The 24,260-nt window shown below is 36.5% G+C and overlaps 1 protein-coding gene across 4 annotated transcripts; it reads left to right on the top strand.

Annotated features, from left to right (window-relative positions):
* The first annotated feature begins 1,332 nt into the window (after positions 1 to 1,332).
* On the top strand, positions 1,333 to 10,027 carry LOC141667271 (nuclear matrix constituent protein 1-like). Of its 4 annotated transcripts, none has more exons than XM_074473692.1 (9): positions 1,333 to 1,845; positions 1,963 to 2,172; positions 2,704 to 2,957; positions 3,038 to 3,308; positions 3,404 to 3,487; positions 4,181 to 6,243; positions 7,703 to 7,919; positions 8,046 to 8,247; positions 8,803 to 10,027. In XM_074473692.1, exons 1-9 carry the CDS (start codon positions 1,552 to 1,554, stop codon positions 8,835 to 8,837), a joined length of 3,630 nt encoding a protein of 1,209 aa, XP_074329793.1. In that variant the 5' UTR covers positions 1,333 to 1,551; the 3' UTR covers positions 8,838 to 10,027. The 4 variants fall into 4 exon arrangements, with proteins under 4 accessions (XP_074329793.1, XP_074329791.1, XP_074329792.1 ...); XM_074473690.1 differs by lacking the exon at positions 8,803 to 10,027 and adding an exon at positions 8,457 to 8,799; XM_074473691.1 differs by lacking the exon at positions 8,803 to 10,027 and having other exon boundaries at positions 8,046 to 8,799.
* The last annotated feature ends 14,233 nt before the right edge of the window (positions 10,028 to 24,260 follow it).

The raw sequence follows: 24,260 nt of genomic DNA, 5'->3' as shown, positions 1-24,260 counted from the left end.
GATTTGTCAAAACTTGTTCAGACAACTGACCATAATTGTAATTTTATACAACCCATATCAATGAAATAATATTATATACATTCCTACATCTATACGATCCCATATATAAAATAAATTGTCTCTCGTATGGAGAGAGAATAAACCTAATACATGGGTAACAAAGCCGGGGGTAACTAAACGAGGATAAAACTTTTAGGATTATTAGGGGAGGGGGAGAAGAGAGGCGGCTTCCGTTAGTGTTTATAAAATATTTTTAAATATTAAAATTAAATTTAAAAGAGATAACATTTAACTGATCACGAGTCTATTGTTTTATAGTTTTTAATTTAAAAATAAAATGCAAACAAAATTTACAAAAATTCTAATTAAAATAATAATAATATTTTCATTATAACATCCTGAACACTATATAATCCAAAAACATATCATACCAAAACGTTTTTTTTAAATAACGTATCCAATATATTACACTAAACATAACGTATTATATATATTACACTTAACGCATGATCTGAGTATGGTAAGATGTACACGACCTTACCATCATTCGGAAGAATGATAATGATGAGGAGATTCTATTTTCAGAAAGACCCGTCTTATTTGTAAATATGTGTACGATGTTTAAAAAGTGAAAAATAACAATACATGAAATATTGAATAAGAACGAAGTGACAATTTCCATCAAATTGAAATTTATTAACATAATTTAGAAAGTGATCGAAATAGTAAAATACTTACATAAATATTTATTTTAGTTTAATTCTATAATAATTTAAATCCCTAAACTAACTAAATTACAATTTTCGAAATCAGTTAAATAAATAATTCATATTTAGCCCTCACAATTCCATTATATATATATATAATATTATATTAAATTAAATTCACATATAAAATTATTAGAGAAATTATCAAAAATACTAAAATTTTAAGTTTTATTTATAATTTTATTATCTTCTGATTTTTTTTTACAAAAATATGGTGAAACCAAAATAAACAAATATGCAAGTAGTTGTATTGAATTTGAGGTTACATGGGGTTGGAGCAACTCGCATAGTTGAGTTGCAAAAAATCGTAAATTTACAATTTTTTTATAATAAATATTTTTTGTAATATATATATATATATATATATATATATATATTTATTTAAAAAGTGAAGTATTTTTACAAAATAAAATGATATTTTCTATTTTTTCTGAAAAAAAATAATTTTGTTGAAATTTTTTTTTTGGACTTGATATTTTTCAAAAAGCCATTATGGTGAATTCAAATTTCCATATAAAATTATTTATTATTCAAATCCAACCCATAATTGTTAGCAACAACTCGTTTAAACGGTCACCGCCTCCCATGCCATCTGCAAAACAACGCAAGTTTACACTTCTCTCACTTTCTTCATCCCCACAACAATCCTTCTTTATATTCACATCATACATAAACCAATTAATACAATACAATCCATACAAATTCAATTCGTTAGTTTTTACCGTCTATTAATTAGGTTCTATTAATTATTCCAATTGATAAACCCTAAAATTAGGGTTCCATCATGTTCACACCACCGAGAAAGAATTGGGCCGGTTCCACCACCACTCCTCGCTCCGGCCCAAACCCTAGGTCTTCCAATAAGGGCAAATCTGTCTCCTTTCTTGATGGCCCACCACCGCCACGCACACTCTTGACGGAGAATCATTCGACTACTGTCGCGGTTTCGTCTCGTGCCGATACCGGAGATGTTGATGATTGGAGACGCTTTACGGAGGCTGGGTTGCTAGATGAGGCCTCTATGGAAAGGAAAGATCAGATAGCCTTACTCGAAAAAATCGAAAAAATAAAAAAAGAGGTAATTGAAATTGATCTCTTGTGCAAATTTAAAATTTATACTTATTGATGCTTATTTGATTATGTTAATGTATTTATAATTGTGTTTTTAATTGGGTGTTTTTAATGTTGGTTGCAGCTTTTTGATTATCAATATAATATGGGGCTTCTGCTGATTGAAAAGAAGGAATGGACTTCTAATTACGAGCAATTGAGGGAAGCGTTGGCGGATACGCAGGAGTTGCTTAAACGGGAGCAGACTGCTCATCTTATTTCGTTGTCTCAAGTTGAGAAGCGAGAGGACAATTTAATGAAGGCTTTGGAAGCCGAAAAGAGATGTGTTATTGATGTAAGAATATTTTTGCGATGCAACTTTGCGTTTTCTTGTACGTGCTTAAGAATGTTTGTGATATTTACTTTTCGACCACTTTGTTAGATATTATTACTTTTAAGGGTTCAAATTTTGCGTAATTGGGATTTGTTATATATGGATTATGATATGTATGATGTACTGTGTGTATGAATTAATTTGTTTCTTCTACGTGGTTTAGGTGCAACACGTGAAAGTATTGTAATAAAGTGAAGTAGCTCGTTGTTATACTCTGGATCCTTAAAAAGTTTCACATAAACGTTTAAGAGTGATTAGAATGGTTTCCATTAGTTCGGTGTTATGAATTTATCTAGTTAATTGATTTTGTTATTTCTGCAACTTTGGTAAATGATCATATGTAGTATAGAGGTTTGTAGTAATTGCTCTTCCTTTTGAGGCATTATTGTTGTTTCCTATTATATTTGTAGTTGTAATGTTTTGTAATAAGAGTCTTTGGTTTGCTATTTCATTTTTATATAAATGTTTAACTTCCATAGCTTTTTATCACAGCTAGAGAAGGCTTTACAAGAGGTTCGTGCAGAAAATGAACAAATGAAGCAATCATTTGAGGCCAAAATGGTCGATACAGATGCTTTGCAGTGTGGGCTAAAGGAAAAATCTTTGGATGTTGACAAAAAGTTGCATGTTGCAGATGCAAAGTTTGCTGAGGTAAATAGAAAGAGCTTGGAGTTGGAGAGAAAACTGCAAGAAGTTGAGGCCCGTGATAGTGCGCTTCGGAGGGAGCGAATATCCCTTATTGCAGAGTATGATATATTTGAAACATCATCACAGCTTGTACTTATCTGGAATTAGAGTTAATATCAATAACCTTTTTGATTCGCAGGCGGGAGGCACATGAAGCCACCAATGCTAAACATAAAAAGGATCTGCAAGATTGGGAGAGAAAATTACAAGAAGGGGAAGAAATATTATGCGAGCGTCGGAGAATTTGTATTGAGAGGGAGGAAAAGGTAAATGAAATTGAGAGGAATTTCAATCTGAAAGAGAAGGATATTAAAAAAGCACAGGAGGACATTGATTTGAGAAACTTAGCTTTGAAGAAGGACGAGGATGACATAAAACATAGACTAGAAAAGTTAACAGCCGAAGAGCAGGTAAGTTCTTATTCTTAAATAATGATTCTGCTGGTGTTGTTTGTCAAACATAAGAATTTTCTTCTTTTTTTTTACATTTTTCTAATTCGTTACAGATAGTTGGGGCTCTTAGGAGTGGCTTGGTGCAGAAGGAGGAGGAGTTACTGGCTCGAACAGAAAAGCTGACTGCTAGAGAAAGAGTGAGTCTCCATACTTAAGCTTTTGCCTGTGATTATTATCATTATAAGTTAAAATTAGCAGTTTCATTGATATATATATATATATATCAATATCTATCTATATCTATACTATTATAAGCAGAACACCCTCTATTTGGTTGTTGATCAGTTGTTTGGTACGGTAGATAACAGCCGTTAGATCATACTCACATAAATGAGAACCGTTAGATGTAATAATAAATAATATTATTATACTAATATCTAAACTTCTATCATAGGGTTCAGGATTCAAATCCCCCTCAACAGCATATTATATTTAAGCTTTAATATTCTTCATTTGTATATTCCCTATCTTCTGGACAATTTCTACAGGGTTCGAGTCCATGAACAATATCTTATATTATATTATTTATTTTCAGTCATAGTCATGACATGTTATATTATATTATATTCAGACATATATTATTATAAACAATTATATTCTTCAATTTTTTCCAACTATTGAAAAAATATATTACAATACATATTTAAAATAAAATATATTATTAAAGATCATTCGAGTATTAGAAGCAATCCGTGCATCACACGAGTTATAGACTAGTGTGTGTATATATATATATATATATATAGCCCCCTTTCAAATAGACAAAATCTTACATGTCTGGTCAAGCACAACTTTTAACAATTAAAATGTTTTCTATGTATTTCTTGCAGGTTGAGATTCAGAAGCTTCTTGATGAACACCGGGCGGTTCTTGATGTGAGAATGAAGGAGTTTGAGGCAGAAATGGATGGGAAAAGGAAGTCACTGTATGAGGAGATGAGAGGCAAGATGGATGCCCTGCATGACAAAGAAGTTGAGATCACCCACAGAGAAGAAAAACTGAACAAGCTTGAGCAGTCTTTGCTATACAATTCTGAGAGACTTAACAAAAGAGAGAGAGACATAGAAGCAAAGATAAAAATTTTGAACGAGAAAGAGGAAGTACTCAAGTCAGATGAGAAAAGGCTCGATATGGAAAAAAAACAAATTTGTGTTGATAAGGATTCTTTACAAACTCTTAAAGAAGAAATTGAGAAGGCAAGGGTTGCCATTAGTCAGAGGGAGATTCAGATTCAAGAAGAAATCCAGAAACTTAAAATTTCTGAAGAAGAGAGGGAAGAACATCTTCATTTGCAGTTGAAATTGCAAGAAGAGATTGAGAAGTGCAGACACGAAAGGGATTTGCTTATTATGGAAAGTGAGAATCTAAAGGAGGACAAAAAGAAATTTGAGGAGAAATGGGAAGCTCTTGATGAAAGAACTACTGCTTTAGATAAGGAATTTCGTGAACTTGGCGAAGAAAAAGATAAGTTTAAGAAAATGTTACTTTCTGAGGAGGATCGATTTAAAAAAGAAAGGCTTGCAATGGAAGAACGGGTAAAGGTGGAGTCAGAATCTCTTAGAACAGAGAAAGAGAACTTTGCTACTGCAATGAAGCATGAGCAGGCCCATCTATCTGAAAAATATGAAGCTAAGCATAATCAAATTCTTCTTGACTTCGAGTTGAGGAAAAAGAATCTCGAGGACGACATACAGAAAAGACGAGATGAATTGGAAACACGTCTACATGATAGGGAGAGTGCATTCGAGGGGGAGAAAGAGAAAGAATATAGCGATATTAATTTCTTGAAGGAAGTTGTACGAAAGGATATGGAAGAAGTAAGGTCTGAAAAGCTTGGAATAGAAAAGGTTAAACAAGAGATTGCCTTGAATAAGAAGCAGCTGGAAGAGCACCAACTTGAAATGCAAAAGGATATTGATGATCTTGATGCACTTAACAAGAAGGTCAAGCCTCAGCGAGAACAGCTTATGAAGGAAAGAGACCGCTTACTTGCATTTGTTGACAGGCTGAAGAGTTGCAACCATTGTGGCGAATTCACCCGGGAGTATGAACTCTCTGATCTCCAAAGGCTTGAAACAGAGTACGAGATCCCTCCTCTATCGCGGTCGGGATATGGTCGTTTGTACAAGTTCCAGGATGGAACTGATTTCAGATCGTCAAATTCCGCAGGTCACGTATCTTGGATAAAAAAATGCACCTCTAGCCTTTTTAAATATTCTCCTAATAAAACTGCTCAATATTTGAAATCTCACTCCGTAATGCTGCCTAATGTGGATGAAAAGGATGAGGGACCTAGTGCTTCTAACGTGGAATCCCGGGGGCTAAGTAATGCTGAACATGAAGCAGAAGCATCCTTTGGTATTGTAAATGTTTCTCGTGATGTACATTTGGTCACTTCAATTAACAATAGAGAGGTTGATCAGGGAAATGATGTCTGCACTGACGAGTTTAGCAATATAAACACTACGACACCAGAAGCTCCTGAAGATTTCCAGCAATCGGAGCTTAAAAGCGGTCGTCCCAGGTCTGGAAGGAAGCCCAAAGTTGGAATTCATAGGACACGTTCTGTGAAAGCTGTGGTTGAAGATGCTGCAGTAATTCTTGGGAGAACATCAGCAGGAAAACTAGGTGACAGTGATCTACAGGAGCCTGATGGTGTTAATGAGGCAAGTCCTGGAGACTCCAGCCGTGGTGAAAAAGCAGTTGGTACTACTCCAAGGAAGCGACAGCGTGCTCAAACTTCAAAAGTTACAGTGAGTCAAGGGGCGGGTGATTACAGTGAAGAAGGTTCAGAAAGTGTTTCAGAAGCTGGACGCAGGAAAAGACGACAAATGGTAGGTTCATCTGTTCAAACTCCAGGCGAAAGGCGATATAATCTTAGGCGAAACAAGAAGTAAGTTCCTAGATAATTTGTGTGAATGATGATATAGGCAGATGCCGTTGCTCTTGGTGTTTTGAGCTTATGGAATTAGTATCAGTAGGAATTTATGACTTGGAAGTAGTTTATGGAACTTGGTAGGTATTTTGATGTTATTGTTAGATTTGATTAAGTAATTTTTAATCTTTTTGGACTTGTCTTCTAAATTTTAAATGTGTTCTTTGAAATTTGTCCCTGCTTTGAAGTCGGTTCGGTTCTTACACTTTTCCACATATTTATTTGATATTTTGTAAATTAGTTTGTTTTTTGGCTGCAACAATCTACATATAAATTTTCCTCATGTCATCTGATAATGTCAAGCCAGTGCATCGTTACCTTATGGAAATTGTAGTTACTTGAGAAGTCGGCCCAAAGTGTACTAGAAGTGAGTGTAAATTAACTTTTGACAATATTAAGTTAGCATTATGCCAGTAACCCCTAAATATCAAGTGGCAGCCTTTAATAAAATGTCTTAAACAATAACCATAACTAGTGATACTTTTTATTATTCGACTTCAATTGATATGTATTCAATCTGACCGGTCTTGCTTCATGGGCTTGCATTATAGATGTTAACGATATTCGATAGTGGTGTTACCTTTTTGGAACAAGTTTGTGCCTTTTGGGAGCCAAGTGCCAGATTTAGAGACTTCATTACTTAGTGTGCCATAGATAGTTATGCTAGCATCAGATATAAAATAAGAAAACAAAAGAGCTAAGCTGATATTACATAATTTAATCGTCATTTGAAGGTTCAAAAGCCATAACATAATATAAGTTCGAAGTAGAAATTGTATATATAATTTGTAGATGGAATCCTTAAGTTAAAAATATGTTACATAAATGTACCTTCCTGTGCAATATTCAGAATCATCTTTAAACTAATTTCCGCCAAAGTTGATGCTGTAATTTAATAATATAACCTGGACTTGTGACTGGGAATATTATGAGAAAATTTCCTCCTATTCTTAGTTTGTAGTTATCTTAAGCTGAAAAATTTGTCCTTCATTTGTCTTCTTTTATCTGGGATGAATCGTCTGTCCGTAGATGATGGAGAATTTCAATTAAGATGTTGAACAATGTTGGATTTGTTAACTGGTCTTGGGTATGAGGCAATACAACCTTTTTTTTGTATCGTTTTTTTTAAGAAGTTATGTCAAATTCTCATGAGTATGTATTGCTTATAACTTAAAAGGAATAAAGGGGGATTTCTTTTAGTGTTGAGAAGGAAGCTCAGATCTGTCCTAACTCCTAATATGAGGAGATGTAGAATCATTTAGGTTAATTGCTAAATATAAATAAATCGTGGAATAAGAGGGACTATATACGGCCCTCGCCTATTTAGGAGAGATTTATATAATCGGAGTTAGTCATGGTCACATGGTGAGTTTTCAATAATTTGTCTTCTAAAAACATTTGTCAATTGTTTGGTCAGCGTGGGGGCAGCTGCCTCGGAGCGAGTTTCTGTTGATACTGAGAAAATGCAAAGCAAAGTTAATGTTGACAAGGCGGAAGCAGTGGAAAATCTTAAAGATGCTCCCACCCCATCACCGGTAATTGCTTCTGATAAAAGCAATCAAACACCACTTGTAAAAGTTACAGCTAATAAAAGTCTTCAAGTTCCAGATATCTCGACAGAAAGGGGTGTTGAGGTATTTTTTTTTTGATGTTTGTAGAAAATTTTGACTTTCACAAGTATAATTTGTCGTATGCAAGTCTAAGATATTTCTCTTTAATGGAAGATGTGTGTTCATAAATATTTTTGCCTTAATGCACAGCAAAAAACAGTCAAAACTCCTGATAAGAGCATTGAGACAGCAATAGCTGAAAATATAGAGTTCAGTGAGGAGGTAATTGGCATGTCTTCTGAATGTCGTTATGTTGGTGCCGAAAGGGGAAGCACGTTACATGAAGATGGAGATAATGCATCAGAAGATCTTAACAATGTCGAGGATGTGGATGATGAATCAGAGCATCCTGGTAAGGTGTCAATCCATAAGAAGCTCTGGACTTTCTTCACTACATGATTTTCGCTAGTGGTTTTTCTGGGGTCTCTTTCTATTCTGGTCGAGAGTAACCTGCCATGATTATTATCTCAAATACATTGTCGCGTTGGACAACAATTTTGGTTTTGGAAGTAGTCATATTTTTTTTTCATTTTTTTACAATGGCGGTAGTGATTTTTGCAGCAAGAGAAGCAATAAAGCTGAAGGCTATGCATTATGTCAGCTGCCAAAATTGGAATACAATAAATTTGTGTATGATTTTTTTCTTGCTTTTCATGGCTGTTCTAATATAAGTTGGCAAGCAATGTGAGATTTGAAATTTACATTGTTATGTTGTTTTGAAATGTCTTTTTCTTTGCTGTGTTGCCTTTTGCCAACATGAATTTGCAACACGTGTAATGTCTGTGTATGTATTGAGTACTCCTTAAAGCTCGATTATGATTGTAGTTGAACTTCGGCCAGGTTTACTGGTGCTGATAATATGTTTAAGCGAGATACAGGACTATAGTATAATATTAATGTTTTACAGGAAGAAGTAAATGGACCTGTAGCAGCAGTTCTTGAATAAACTGTTTTGGCATACTTGCTACCTGGTTATCTGTAAGTCTCTGTGTGGCTAGTTTGCTGTTGAGAAAAGTGCGTACTTTCTATTTTCCCCCATATATACGAGCATGTGTTTCAATTTATTTTTTACCTTGCATTCAGAACTGCATACAAATTTCATTTGTCTTTTGGGGCTCAAGGAACATAATTATTATCATGAGTTCTTGATAGATGTCCCTTTAGCAATAAGTTTTTTGACCACATTTCAATCATTTTTATTTGATTAATTGATTTGGTCGTACAAATATCGAAAAACTGATTACTGAATAGTTCTCTAAAATTTATTCTTTGCACCTCAAGTCATATATAAGAGCTGACAATATCTTTTGCCGTCTTTAATTGTTTTTTGGGTTAGTTTGCTGTCTTCATTTGTTTTCTTCATTTTTCAAAGCTTTTTACCGTTGTACCAGTAGACTAGACTTGAAGACTTCCCATTCTATACAGAAATGGAACTCAATAGGCTTGTTGATGCGAAAGAGTAGGGTGATTGGCCAGTTTTGTATTAGTGTACAATCCGTTCGGGACAATTTTCGTCACCCACAGGCACAATTTCTCTGAAGCTATCTGATAAGTGGCATTTTATACCACTTACTCATAACGGCTTGAATTGGTGTCTTGAAGTTAAGTATTATTTTGTGTATTTTACGCGTTTTTGTAGTGTTTTTGCATTTCAGGGTATAACTTGCTTAGATAGGTGGTTTTTATCAAATAAAGCTTAAGGAAGTGCTTGGAATCAGTCTAGAGGTGATGAGTGAAGAAATCAGCAAAAACAGAAGCAAATTAAATTATTTTCGGTCGCCTGCTCCCAACAGGCGCCCGCGTGGAGGATGCAGGCGGCCGCCTGTGTGCGGAAATTCAGATTCTGGATTTTATTAATTCGAGTCCAATTGGGCTTCTGTTAGCGCTGGTTTTCTTGGGCTAATATATAAACCTTATGGGAAGATGTTTTGTTCATAGAAAAGATAATCAAGAGCGAATGCAAGAAGATTGAGAAGACCGTTTTAACACGCAACAACGAAGAAGAGGAAGCATACGTTTATCTTGTGATTCTTTTAATTCGTTGTAACTGTGGATGCTAGTTTTCTTTATGCTTTGAACCTTAATACTCTTGTGACGTACTTCATTATTTATTAAGTATTTTTATTAGTTTATATCGTTGTGTTATTATCATATGAACCCATGGTGACGATGAGTTCTATCATGCGTTAATCGTGATCATGGGATCCTAGCGGATTTACTATGGATTTCTTTGGTTAATTGTTTAATACCTTGATATGTGGTGATTGTATGATATCTAGCATAGGTTGTGCTTATTCGTCTTATGTGCGTCGCGAACATGTAAGATAGCCTGTTAATCTCTTGTGAAGCGACAGTAAATTTTGAGATTTAGAACTTGCCATGCTAGCATATGTTCATGTATTGTATGCATGATTAGTGGGTAACTCTAACTGTTTTACTTTCCTGTGTAATCATAATGAATAACTTGCGCTTAAATCGTTATGTTGTCAAATTCTATAGACATATAGGGTCTCAACATAATTGATGCGTATTCAACTTCTATCTTAATTGTGGATGCTTGATAGAATGGTATTCGTACAACGAAAGTTGGCGTTTATCAGTTTCGTGTTGTTCGATTAATATCATCACCATTACATGCTAAGTGTAATAACAATAACTATTGGATGAAGTAGTAATGAAGTTAGGATCTCATGTTTAATTTTCGTAGTTTATATTAGTTAATCAACCTTAATTGTTATTGTCTTGACATTGAAGATTAATCATACATTGGTGAGTAATTGTTAATTAAATATAATTGATCAGAGTCTCTGTGGGAACGAACTAGAAATCATTCTATATTACTTGCGAACGCGTATACTTGCGTGAATTATTTAGCGCATGCTTTGTGCCTAACAAGTTTTTGGTGCCGCTGCCGGGGACTCGGTGTTAATTTGTTTAGTTTATGTACTTGCCATCAATGGTCATTAGGATTCATTGATTAAGACTTGTTACTTACTGCTTCCGGTTGTGTTTCAGGTACTCTAGCGAGCGTTTATGCAAACACGTTCTCACACTTGCAAGAGAATTCTGGACAAAGTTAAGGAGACAGATACATCTCTTGACTTTCCGGAGAAGATATTTTTTGAAAATTCGGATAAAGAGAGTGAAAAGAAACAACCTGAAACAATGGGTGATTGTGTAGTTCAAGCTGATCCAGCTCTTATGTACTTTTCTCGGCCTAAAATTGATGACATTCAGTCAAGCATCATTCATCCGGCGATTCAGGCCAATACTTTTGAAATCAAGCCGGGCACTATTCAGATGGTGCAGAATTATGTTTCTTTTGAAGGTGCTGCGACTGAAGATCCCAACATGCATATCAGGAATTTTGTCGAGATCTGTAGTACTTTCAAAACTGCAGCTATGATGAGTGCTCTTACTCAGTTTGCGCAGCAACAAGGAGAATCTATGTGCGAAGATTGGGAGCGCTACAAGGAGATGTTGAGAAAGTGTCCACATCATGGTATGCCTGAGTGGATGGTGATCATTGGTTTCTACAATGGTTTGGGGGCCCAATCTCGGCCCATGCTCGATGCAGCTTCTGGAGGCTCCTTATGGGCCAAAAGCTATACTGAGGCCTATAACCTCATTGAAACTATGGCTGCAAACGAGTATCATAACCCTACTCAAAGGATGATGCCTGGGAAGGTAGCAGGTATTCTGGAAGTCGATGCAGCTACAGCTATTGCAGCGCAGCTTCAGGCGCTATCTATGAAGGTTGATTCTTTATCCAACTATGGAGTAAATCAAATAGCTAGTGCCTGTGAGCTTTGTGTAGGCTCTCAAGCTACGGATCAGTGTTCTCTTGTTAATGAATCTGTTCAGTATGTGAACAATTTTCAGAGACTGCAGCAGCCTGTGCCCACTACTTATTATCCTAATAACAGAAATCATCCCAATTTCAGCTGGAGCAATAATCAGAATGCTGTTCAGCAACCATATCAGCAAGCTGAAAGTAAACAGTTTAATCAACCTGGATTTCAGCAACCTCAGCAATTTGCTCAAAGGCAATCATATCCTCAACAGGGAGGTGCTGCTTCACCTTCTAGTACTGATTTCGAAAAGTTAAAGTTGATGTGCAAAAGTCAGGCTGTTTCTATCAAGACCTTGGAAAATCAAATTGGACAAATAGCCAATGCCTTGCTCAATCATCAACCTGGCACACTTCCTAGCGATACTGAAGTGCTAGGCAGGAAGGAAGCTAAAGAGCAAGTCAAAGTTGTCACCTTAAGGTCTGGAAAAGTTGCTAATGCTGAAAAAGCAAAAGATGTAGAAGATGCAGCTGTAAATGAAGAAGGAATGCAAAAGGAGAAAGAGGGGGAATTAAGGAAGACTACTGTTGAACACACTCTGCCTGAGGGTAATACAGGGGAGAAACAACTCTATCCTCCACCACCTTTTCCTAAGGAATTGCAAAAACAAAAGCTGGACAAGCAATTTAGTAAGTTTCTGGAGGTGTTCAAGAAACTTCACATCAACATACCTTTCGCTGAGGCTCTAGAGCAAATGCCTAGTTATGCGACATTCATGAAAGATATTCTTTCAAGGAAGGTGAAACTGGATGATCTTGATACCGTTGCTTTGACGGAAGAGTGCAGTGCCGTGCTGCAACAAAAGTTACCTCCAAAGCTTAAGGATCCAGGTAGCTTCACCATTCCTTGCACCATTGGCAAATTATCATTTGACAAGTGCCTTTGTGATTTGGGAGTAAGCATCAATCTGATGCCGTTGTCTATCTTCAAAAAGCTGAATTTTCCTGATCCGAAGCCCACCTACACGTCTCTACAATTGGTTGATCGTTCAATTACATACCCACGAGGCATCGTGGAGGACGTGCTAGTAAAGGTGGATAAGCTCATCTTTCCTGCAGATTTTGTCATTCTGGATTTCGAGGAAGATAAGAAGATTCCCATAATCTTGGGAAGACCTTTCTTGGCTACAACCCGTACCTTGATAGATGTGCAAAAAGGTGAACTCACTATGAGGGTGCAAGATCAATATGTGACATTCAATGTATTCAATGCGATGAAATTTCCTACGGAAGATGAGGAGTGCTTTAAGGTGGATTTGGTCGATTCTACAGTTATTCCAGAATTTGATAATGTGTTAAGGTCTGATGCCTTAGAAAAAGCCTTATTGGGGGATTTTGATAGTGAAGATGACGAAGGCAATGAGCAGCTACAATATCTAAATGCTTCTCCTTGGAAACGAAAGCTTGACATGCCATTTGAATCTCTGGAAAATACTGATCTCAAGAATGCTGAGGGAAAGCTTAAACCATCTATTGAGGAAACACCTACTTTGGAGCTTAAACCATTTCCTGAACACTTGACGTATGCTTTTTTAGGTGATGCATCTACTATGCCTGTTATTATTGCATCTGACCTTTCAGGTTGTGATGAGGACAAGCTCTTGAGGATTTTGAGAGAATTCAAATCAACCATCGGATGGACTATAGCAGATATAAAAGGGATCAACCCTTCGTCCTGTATGCATAAAATTCTGCTAGAGGAAGGTAGCAAGCCGACTGTTGAGCAACAACGAAGGCTTAATCCTATAATGAAAGAAGTGGTGACGAAAGAAATTCTAAAGTGGCTGGATGCAGGAATTATATATCATATTTCTGACAGTTCTTGGGTGAGCCCCGTTTAATGTGTACCTAAGAAATGAGGTAATACTGTGGTAGCAAATAAGAAGAACGAGCTCATCCCCACTCGAACAGTCACAGGATGGAGGGTGTGCATGAACTACATGAAGTTGAATAAAGCCACGAGGAAAGATCACTTCCCTCTTCCATTTATTGATCAGATGTTTGGCATGTTGGCTAGTCATGAGTATTATTGTCTTCTGGATGGCTATTCGGGATACAATCAGATTTGCATTGCACCGGAAGATCAAGAGAAGACTACTTTCACTTCTCCATTTGGCACGTTTGCTTTTCGCAGAGTTTCTTTTGGCTTATGTGGTGCACCTGCCACTTTTCAGAGATGCATGATGGCTATATTCTCCTATATGATTGGAAATAATGTTGAAGTGTTCATGGAAGACTTCTCTGTCTTTGGACATTCGTATGATGAATGCTTGAATAATCTCCGTTTGGTACTCAAAAGGTGTGTGGAAACCAATCTGGTGCTCAATTGGGAAAAATGTCACTTCATGGTGCAACAAGGCATCATTCTTGGGGATAAGGTCTCCAGTAAATGTCTTGAGGTGGATAAAGCCAAGGTGGGCGTCATTGAAAATCTTCCGCCACCTATTTCTGTGAAAAGAATCCGTAGCTTTCTTGGTCATGCGGGTTTTTATCGGCGTTTCATCAAGGACTTCTCTAAGATATCTAAGCCGTTGTGCAACTTGCTCGAGAAAGATGTGCCTTTCAAATTTGATGATGAATGCTTGGCAGCATTCGAGACTCTCAAGAAAAGTTTAATCACCGCACCAGTTATTACGACACCTGATTGGAGAGAACCTTTTGAGATGATGTGTGATGCAAGTGATTATGCAGTGGGAGCAGTTCTTGGGCAACGAAAGACTAATACCTTTCATGTGGTCTACTATGCTAGTAAGACGCTAAATGGAACCCAAATGAACTATACCACTACTGAGAAGGAGCTCTTGGCTATAGTTTTTGGTTTTAAAAATTTTTGATCTTATCTACTTGGGATAAAGGTGACAGTGTTCACTGATCATGCTGCCATCCGCTATATGGTCTCAAAGAAGGATTCGAAGTCTAGACTTATTCGTTGGGTTCGAGTTAGAGATCAAGGATCGAAAAGGTACTGACAATCAAGTAGCTGACCATCTCTCTAGATTGGAGAATCCCGATTCTACTTCACATGATAAGACATTGATCAACAAATCTTTTTCGGATGAGCAATTGTTCGCAATTCAAGAGGAAGAGCCATGGTTCGCAGACATTGTGAACTATCTTGTTAGCAATATAATGCCTCCTAATATGAATGCGGCTCAAAAGAAGAAGTTTATGTATGAGGTGAAGTGGTACATGTGGGATGAACCATATTTGTTTAGATAAGGAGCTGACCAGATCATCAGGAGATGTATCCCATTCTGTGAGACAGAGGGGATATTACGAGACTGTCATTCCACAGTTTACGGTGGTCATTATTGTGGTGAAAAGACAGCAGCTCGTATTTTTCAAGCAGGTTTTTTCTGGTCTACGTTGTTTAAAGATGCACATCAGTTCATTTTAAGGTGTGATCGTTGCCAAAGAGTTGAGAATCGTACCAGAAAGGATGGGATGCCTTTAAATGTGATGCTTGAAGTTGAGGTCTTCGATATTTGGGGAATCGATTTCATGGGACCATTTATCTCGTCCTGCAATAATCAGTACATCTTGCTGGCAGTCGATTATGTCTCGAAATGGGTAGAAGTCAAGGCTCTACCGACTAATGACGCAAAGGTAGTGTTGAGTTTTCTTCATAAGCAGATATTCACAAGGTTTGGAACGCCACGAGTTATCATAAGTGATGAAGGGTCGCATTTCTGCAATCGTAAGTTCACTTCAATGATGCAATGCTATAATGTGAATTATCGCATTGCTACTGCCTATCATCCGCAAACTAATGGTCAAGCTGAAGTGTCTAATAGAGAGATCAAGTGCATTCTAGAGAAGGTCATTTTTCCGTCAAGGAAAGATTGGTCTTTGAAGCTCGATGAAGCTGTTTGGGCTTATAGAACAGCATACAAGACTCCACTTGGGATGTCCCCGTTTCAACTTGTCTATGGTAAGGGATGTCATTTACCTGCGGAGCTTGAGCATAAGGCTTATTGGGCATTGAAAAAGTTAAACCTTGATCTAGATGCAGCTGGGAAGAAGCGAATGCTTCAGTTAAATGAACTTGACGAATTTCGACTTCAAGCGTACGAAAACAATAAAATGTACAAGGAAAAGGTAAAAAGGTGGCATGACAGGAAGCTATCGCCTAAGTCATTCGTGCCGGGGCAACAAGTTCTTCTATTCTACTCTCGTCTCCGACTTTTTCCTGGAAAGTTGAAATCAAGGTGGTCTGGACCATTTATCGTCAAAACTGTGTTTCCACATGGAGCGATGGAGATTTTTGAGAACGATCCGGGCCAAGCATTCAAAGTAAAAGGTCAGAGATTGAAGCAATATTATGGGGATACGGCAAACCGTGAAGTGGTTAGTACCGTTTTATTGACAACTTGATCGCATTACTCTACGTCAAGCTAATGACGTAAAAGAAGCGCTTCTTGTGAGGCAACCCAAGATATGAGACTGTAGGACACCTTAGAATTTAGTACTTTATCCAAAAACCCAAAAAAATCCGAAAAAAGTTGGCAGATTTTTTTCCCAAAAGCCTTGCAGGCGCCCGCCTGCTAGGATCAGGCGGCCGCGTGCTAGCAGGCGCCCGCCTGTTGGTGCCAGGCGACCGCCTGCGACCCTCAATTTTGAAAAATCGTTTTTCAACCTATAAAAAAAACAACAAAAAACAAAATTTACAGAACCCATATCACCCATTAAATCACGAATTCTCCCCATACTTAGCCACAATCCCTACTCCTAATCAATTTCTAATCCTAATTTTGCCCTATAGATACATACAACCTCTACATACACATCCCACACACTTTCAACTTTACAAAATCTCTCCTGCACATCAAACACAAATTCTCCAACTCCTATTCTCAGTTTTCATGGCCCCAACGAGATCACGAACTGTGGGTAGCAGCAGTACCAATCCGACTATTACTGATTCTTCGAGAAATACTGCTGCGAGGCCCCGTTTGTTGGATAGGGCTGCTGAAGAAGAGTTCTCCAAGCTTCTGACTAAGCCGATTATGAAGGAGAGGGGGTTCTTGCCATCAGGGAGGGATGGTGAGTTGCTATCGATGATTGCTGAGAAGGGATGTATTACATTTTGTGAGTCACCTGAAGCGGTACCGATGGGTGTTATTCGCGAGTTCTATGCGAACGCCAAGGCCGACAAGAATGGATTTTCTGTTGTTTGTGGGCTTACTGTTGATTATCAGCCCGAGGCGATTCACCGTGTTATTGGGCAGCGACAAAAGAAATCACAGGAGGAGAATTGGAATGCAAAGGCCCCTGAGAATTTTGATTCGGACTTGATTATTGCTACTTTCTATCAGTCGGGCACAGTGTGGAAGTTTATAAGGGGAACCAATGATTATCGTTCTTTCCCTGCTGTCGCAATGAACAGGTATGCTCATGCTTGGAATGCATTTATATGTGCTAATATTCTTCCTTCTTCGCATTCACATGAGGTTACAGTGGAAAGGGCGAGATTGTTATGGGGGATTCTGAATGATGAATATTATGTGGACCTTGATGAGTTCATCTACCAAGGGATTTTAAAGTTTTTGAGGGGGAAATCACAGTACTCTATCCCGTATGCCTCTATTGTCACGAAGCTTTGCAAGGCATGTGGAGTCCAGTGGCCATCTTATGAGCAGCTGCAGATGCCGGCCGCTCCTATTGATTCATCGACTTTAAATGCGATGTAGGAGTGGACGGGTGGAGAGGCCGAGTCACATGGTTTGGGATATCACCTTCCAGGAGGAGTTCCAGCAGCTGGTGCTACCATGGCTAGGTCTAGTCAGGCTCAAGGAGAGGCATGTTCTTCGAGAGCCCAGGGAGGAGATGGTTCGGGATTGGCTGATGTCCAGTACAATAGTCTTTCCAGGAGGATGGATGCGATGTATGAGTCACAGAGTCGGTTTGCGCAGGAGCTCACCCAAGCACTTGGGACTGCATTTAGGGGCCTTGGAGCTAACATCCAGTGGCCCGTTTTTGGTAAGGATTCTGCTTATCCACCTCCCGACACACCACCCTCTGAGGGTGATGATAATGATGATGATGATTCGTCTGAGTAGGTACCCTGTGTTCCTTTCTATTACCTTCACTGGGGACAGTTAAGATTTTAAGTTTGGGGTGGTAGTTAAGGAACATATTTGTGTGTGTCATGTAGTTGCATATTCATGATAGTTTAGTCATATAGTTGTATATTTTTGCCATATAGTTTTTTTTTTATATAATTTTTCTTTATTTTATAGCTTTAATTATCATGTCATATAACTCATGCATATACCATGATCCCTTTGTGTTGCTTTATCGATTAATATGTGATATTGATGTGAGTGTAGTGATAGCGTTAGAGTGATGTTGAATCTTGTTAGGTTGACATGCATGCTAGAAACACTTGTAATTTCACTAAGTCTCAGAGTATGCTTAAGGACTAGATTGTTGTCATGGTTTGATGGTTTTTGAGGTTAATCTATTGCTTATGCTTAGAATGCATGATAGGCTCTTAATGATAAAAGACATGAAAAGGTAAAAATTGGAGATAAAAATTGGAATTCATTGCTAGTTGTGGCTAGGTGCAAATGGCTAGTAGCCGGCTCGTATTGTATACGAGTAGTCTAGGGTTGAGCAAGATGGAGCGAAACGCACTTGCTCAGAAATAAAAAAAAAGAAAAAGAAAAAGAAAGAAAAAAGAAAAGAAAAAAAATGATTTAATGCACAATTGATCACGAGTGAGCTCTTTGGTATTCTAGTTATTAAGTTCTTAGGGGACTTTGTGCCTAGAGACCTAAGGCTTTTATAATCTGGGATTCGCTAACCTAAGGCTCGCTAAATGGGTACCATTGCATAAGTCTTTTGTGGAACTCACTCATTGCATGATCAAATAAGCATTTGTTATATGTGTTGAATAAAAGCATGATTCCGTAATAAACTCCAATAATCTTGAAGTGTTATAAGTCATTTTGTGTCTAGAATATATCCTTCGTATAAGCTTGTGATTGCCTTGAGGATAATTAAGTTATGGTGATTGATCTAGTTTTGAAGCATATCTGTTAAGCATTCGCACACATCACGTTTCTAGTTGTATGTTAGCTTGTGTGATTTGATTGATCTTTAGTCGCCTAATTGCATTTGTTGATATGTCATGTGTTGGTTGGTTTAGTCATCACGATGGGGATCGCTGCATTCATATAGTTTGCATTCATGCATGTTTTATTCTGAGTTTGAGCCTGTGCTGCTTGAGGACAAGCATCGATTTAAGTTTGGGGGTGTGATAAGTGACATTTTATACCACATAGAGCGTCTCATAACGGCTTGAATTGATGTCTTGAACTCAAGTATTTTGTGTGTTTGACGCGTTTTTCTAGTGTTTTTACATTTCAGGGTATAACTTGCTTAGATACGTGGTTTTCATCATATAAAGCTTAAGGAAGTGCTTGGAATCAGTCTAGGGGTGATGAGCGAAGAAATCAGCAAAAACAGAAGCAAATTAAATTATTTTCCAGAAAGGTTGCAGGCGTGCCCGCCTGTTGGGAGCAGGAGCAGGCGACCGCCTGCTAGCAGGCGCCTGCGTGAAGGATGTAGGCGGCCGCCTGTGTGCGGAAATTCAGATTCTGGATTTTATTAATTCGAGTCCAATTGGGCTTCCGTTAGCTCTGGTTCTCTTGGGCTAATATATAAACCTTATGGGAAGACGTTTTCTTCATAGAAGAGATAATTAAGAGCGAATGCAAGAAGATTGAGAAGACCGTTTTAGCACACAACAACGAAGAAGAGGAAGCATACGTTTATCTTGTGATTCTTTTAATTCGTTGTAACTGTGGATGCAAGTTTTCTTTATGCTTTGAACCTTAATACTCTTGTGACGTACTTCATTATTTATTAAGTATTTTTATTAGTTTATATCGTTGTGTTATTATCATGTTTTCATATGAACCCCTGGTGACGATGAGTTCTATTATGGGCTAATCGTGATAATGGGATCCTAGAGGATTTACTATGGATTTCTTTGGTTAATTGTTTAATACCTTGATATGTGGTGATTGTATGATATCTAACATAGGTTGTGCTTATTCGTCTTATGTGCGTCGCGAACATGTAAGATAGCCTGTTAATCTCTTGTAAAGCGACAATAAATCTTGAGATTTAGAACTTGCCGTGCTAGCATAAGTTCATGTATTGTATGCATGATTAGTGGGTAACTCTAACCGTTTTACTTGCCTTGTGTAATTATAATGAACAACTTGCGCTTAAATCGTTATGTTGTCAAATTATGTAGACATATAGGGTCTCAACATAATTGATGCGTATTCAACTTTTATCTTAATTGTGGATGCTTGGTAGAATGGTATTCGTATAACGAAAGTTGGCGTTTATCAGTTTCGTGTTATTCGATTAATATCATCACCATTACATGCCAAGTGTAATAACTATAATTATTGAATGAAGTAGTAATGAAGTTAGGATCTCATGTGTGTTTAATATTATTAATTCAAGTGTTTAATTCTCGTAGTTAATATTAGTTAATCAACCTTAATTGTTATTGTCTTGACATTGAAGAGTAATAATACATGGTGAGTAAGTATTAATTAAATATAATTAATCAGAGTCTCTGTGAGAAAGAACTAGAAATCATTCTATATTACTTGCGAATGCGTATCCTTGCATGAATTATTTAGCGCATGCTTTGTGCCTAACAGTGTCCACCATACCATTTGTATTTGAAGTCCGGATCACATGTAGTCTTTGGTGGAATGTTGATGTACTCTTTTACTTTAGGTGATGCGTGTTCGTTTGTGTTACTGTAACTTTACCAACCTTAACTAGTTTCAACCATATCTAATTTGAGAAAATGTATCAGTTAAAATGCACAATGTATTTAGATGATTAATAGTGAAAAGTGCTCTATAAAGTTACAATTCTCGTCTTCTTGATATACTTCTTGAGATCCCCCAAGGCAAGAACATGTATATTTATTTCAAAATTGATTGCCCTCTTGAGAGACTTCGAAACTGCTACATTGATTCTCTAATATTTTTTTATCCTCCATCTGTTGATAGTTCACATAGCTTTACATGGATTGAAAGAACAAAGATAAATTAATGAAGGTTACATTACTGAATCCCTTCCAATCATATCTTCTAGACTCGCTTAGATAAATAATTAAGATTCGATCTTGGATATGTTTAGGAAATAGGCTTTCGAAAGATTCTGTGATTATCATATGATCATCATCACCATTCCTTTCGTTGGAATGCGACTACCCTATCTTCTTAAATAGAAGTTAAGCAGATAATTATACGATGAGAATTGACATGATTTGTATTATATATTGAAATCAGGTTTCAATATTGTTTTTATTTCTTATTCATTCTTGGCACATGTATGGGTGTAGCTAGCCTGAATAAAGTGCATATATTTTTAGGCTGACAATGGTGATGCCATTACTTGAAATGTCATTTTCCTCTACAAAATACTGTAATCTAACTAAGGCTAGTTATTTTTTGTTTCTTTATTAGTATAAATTAGAGTGTGAATCAGTAGTTATGGACGGACATGACCTGCCTCTTTTTATACTTGTGCTTGTACAAGTATCGTCTATTAATTTTTTACATTTAATTGTGGTTCTATTTATGTGCACACATCGGTAATTTACCGCGTCCCTAAAAACATTTCCTCTTTTTGTTAGACACGTTTATCATTGCACAATTTTGATTGTTAATATCTTTAATTTCGTATTAGTTTTAAATATTAAAACTTAATTGTATTAAAGTACTCATAAATATAGATCTAACAAAATCACTCATGATCATGTTTGATCTTATAGATTACACGTAAATTAATCAATCGCTTAACATGAACAGTACAAAAAATCAAAATGAGAGAAACATTTTGGGAGGGAGGGAGTAGTAATTTGTAGTTGCTGACTTGCTGTTTATTGGTGTAAATCTAAGGTAACAATGATGAGTGTACTAGATGAAACCTAGAGTCTAGATGTTATGTTAAAAGTCATATCTTGTAGGCTAATCAATCCGATATGCAAGTATGTGAATAACTAAAGAAAGAAAAGGACCATTCAGTTCTATTAGGCCTGTTTAGCTATGAAATAAGCTGGTTTGGCTGAGAAATCTCTCACCATAGCTTCAATGTCCTCTGCTTATGGTGGTCCAATTAGCTAAAAGCTTAATTGCATCAATTTCTATAACTTATGCTCTGTTAATTAGTTCCTCTAGGGGGTAAAGTGAGTCAAGATTCAAGTGTCTACTTCAAGTAAAAGGTAAAATGAGTTTTTTTACTTGCTGATTTTTGAGTGCAACAACAATTATTTTAGCTTGTAATAATTGAGTTAAATGAAGAAAGGGTTGAATATGTATAGTTTACTCCATCTTTTCACTTGATTTACCTCTGTAAAAATATAAGTTATTGAAATGCATGACTGCAATTTTCATTTCCTAGAGCTCTAATGATTTTGAAGACAAGTGTATTAAAATGGTCCAAAGTAGTGATTGAAATGTCTCACTGTGAGATTGGTCCAATTTGCAGCAGAGAATGTAAATGAAATTATGGAGGAGTTACATCATAAGGCCAGATCATCTTGTTAATGAGAGATGGGGTTGGGATCTGATGGAAATTGAACTTGAATACCAGGTACTTCTTTTGAGAAGCCTCATCACCTCCATTGAATATAGTGAAGATTTCCAGTCCTATAGGCAAGTGCAAAAGTACATGCAAGGGTAGATAAATTAGCTGACACCTTAAGTTGTTCTGACTTATGAGGGATTGGTATCAGTTTTAAATTTTAATGTCAAAGGTCTTAAGTTTGATTTTCTGCTGCTTGTTTAGTGCAAGTATTTAAAATTGAACATTTTTGAAGTAGAATAGACTTCTAATACCGCATTTTTCACTTTAAATGATTTTCATAAATCATAATCGAGATCTTGGGAGGATAGGTCCCAAAAGTCATGGTCTCAACCAGCTAAGTTACCCGGGATAGATTTACAAACGCATGTAGCGTATATGTTGAATATTTTATAAAGGGGTAGGTCTCAACTTACTTAACCTTTACTCTAAAATAAGTGAAGAATAATTACAGTATACATATTTAAATATGTTGTAAGTACTTGTTGTTGGACAAACTTAGTATTTTAAACTAAGTTGTGAATCATTTTGAGACTCTATATGAGTGAGACACATTATGTGTTAGTGGTGTATATTTATTGGAACGTATTTTTCTCTTCGAGAGGATTCCAACGCATATTAACACGCTCAAAATGAGTAAAAGGTGAATGAGAACTGATGTTCCAAAGTTTTACCTTTTAATTTGAAAAGTGGTTTTGTACCACATCGAGAGTAGCACAAACCTATTCCTTAGTTTTTCTTATAAATACCATATACCACATCGAAAAGAAAAACAAGTCCTTTCAAACTTCTCTTTATAAATAGAGTCTTAGGGCACCAATTTTATTAAGTCAAGGAAATAAGAGTCATCTCTTTCATTCTTGGTCTCTTTAGTCTTAAATTTTTCAATATTCCGGTGATAGTTCTCGGGCTCAGTTCAAGTTCGCTGAGAGTATATTCGATCTATCAATTATACTAGTATCTCGTTTTATCCTGGGAAGCAGGTCGCTAAACACGGATGGTGCAGGGTGAAACTGCTTTAAGGAGACAGTTTTCTGGACTCGAGATTAAATCCAATCGATGTTTATTTTCTCAAACCTTTCTCCTAATTTAATTGTTAATTCTTATATGCTTATGTGATTTAAGAATTAGCAATGTTCTTATGAATTAGTTATATATTCAATATATATATATATAATGTCTTTATCGTACAAGATTGATAACAATCTTAAAGCAGTTTTCTTCAATTTTCATACTTTCTTGTGAGTAGACGCAAAAGTCAATTTGATTGTTTAAATTGGATTTATTTATAGGTATATGAGTGGCCATTATTTGTCTCATTAATTAAATTAAATTTAGTGCGTTAATTTCTTTGATCACTTGTTGCCATGTGCTTGAAATTAATATAAATTTGATTTTAAGTGGTGCTTTGTTTAAGCATAACAGGTACGAGGCAAAAGTAAGCACAAAGTTGTTGGATAATTGGTTTCTTATAAGGCTATTGATGCTTTAATGGTTATTGATTTATGATCAACTTATATTCAAGTGGACATATTTGGTGACATCTCTCTCGGGTTGATCATTATAAATTGGTAGATTAAACCCAAATTTATAATTCGTCCATGTTTTCGCTATTAATGGATAGCTTAAAATGTTTTGTTAACATGGTGATTGATTTCTTAATTCTGAATTGATTTTGGAATTATTAGTACACTGATACAAAAATCGTATATGCTATAGTTTACATGCGTGTTTGCAAGTTCATAACATGATATTGCTATGCAATTAAATGATATGGCTACATAAATGTGACCCTTCATGATGGAACTTGATTATTTGGTGATTAATTTTTTAATCATTGTTGAGTGATGATAAGGCATCAATTATTATTGTTTAATCTTTAATAATGG

This window comes from Apium graveolens, chromosome 6 (assembly GCF_009905375.1).
Source record: "Apium graveolens cultivar Ventura chromosome 6, ASM990537v1, whole genome shotgun sequence".
NCBI lineage: Eukaryota > Viridiplantae > Streptophyta > Magnoliopsida > Apiales > Apiaceae > Apium > Apium graveolens.
The sequence above is the reverse complement of the archived record's forward strand: the minus strand, read 5'-3'. Positions and strand labels throughout refer to the sequence as shown.

Excerpts from the sequence above, each read along its gene's own strand:
- LOC141667271 (XM_074473690.1), top strand. The coding sequence starts at position 1,552 with ATGTTCACACCACCGAGAAAGAATTGGGCCGGTTCCACCACCACTCCT. Across the intron at positions 3,309-3,403 it reads AGTTAACAGCCGAAGAGCAG|ATAGTTGGGGCTCTTAGGAG; the intron begins GTAAGTTCTTAT and ends AATTCGTTACAG. Across the intron at positions 8,248-8,456 it reads TGATGAATCAGAGCATCCTG|CAAGAGAAGCAATAAAGCTG; the intron begins GTAAGGTGTCAA and ends TGATTTTTGCAG.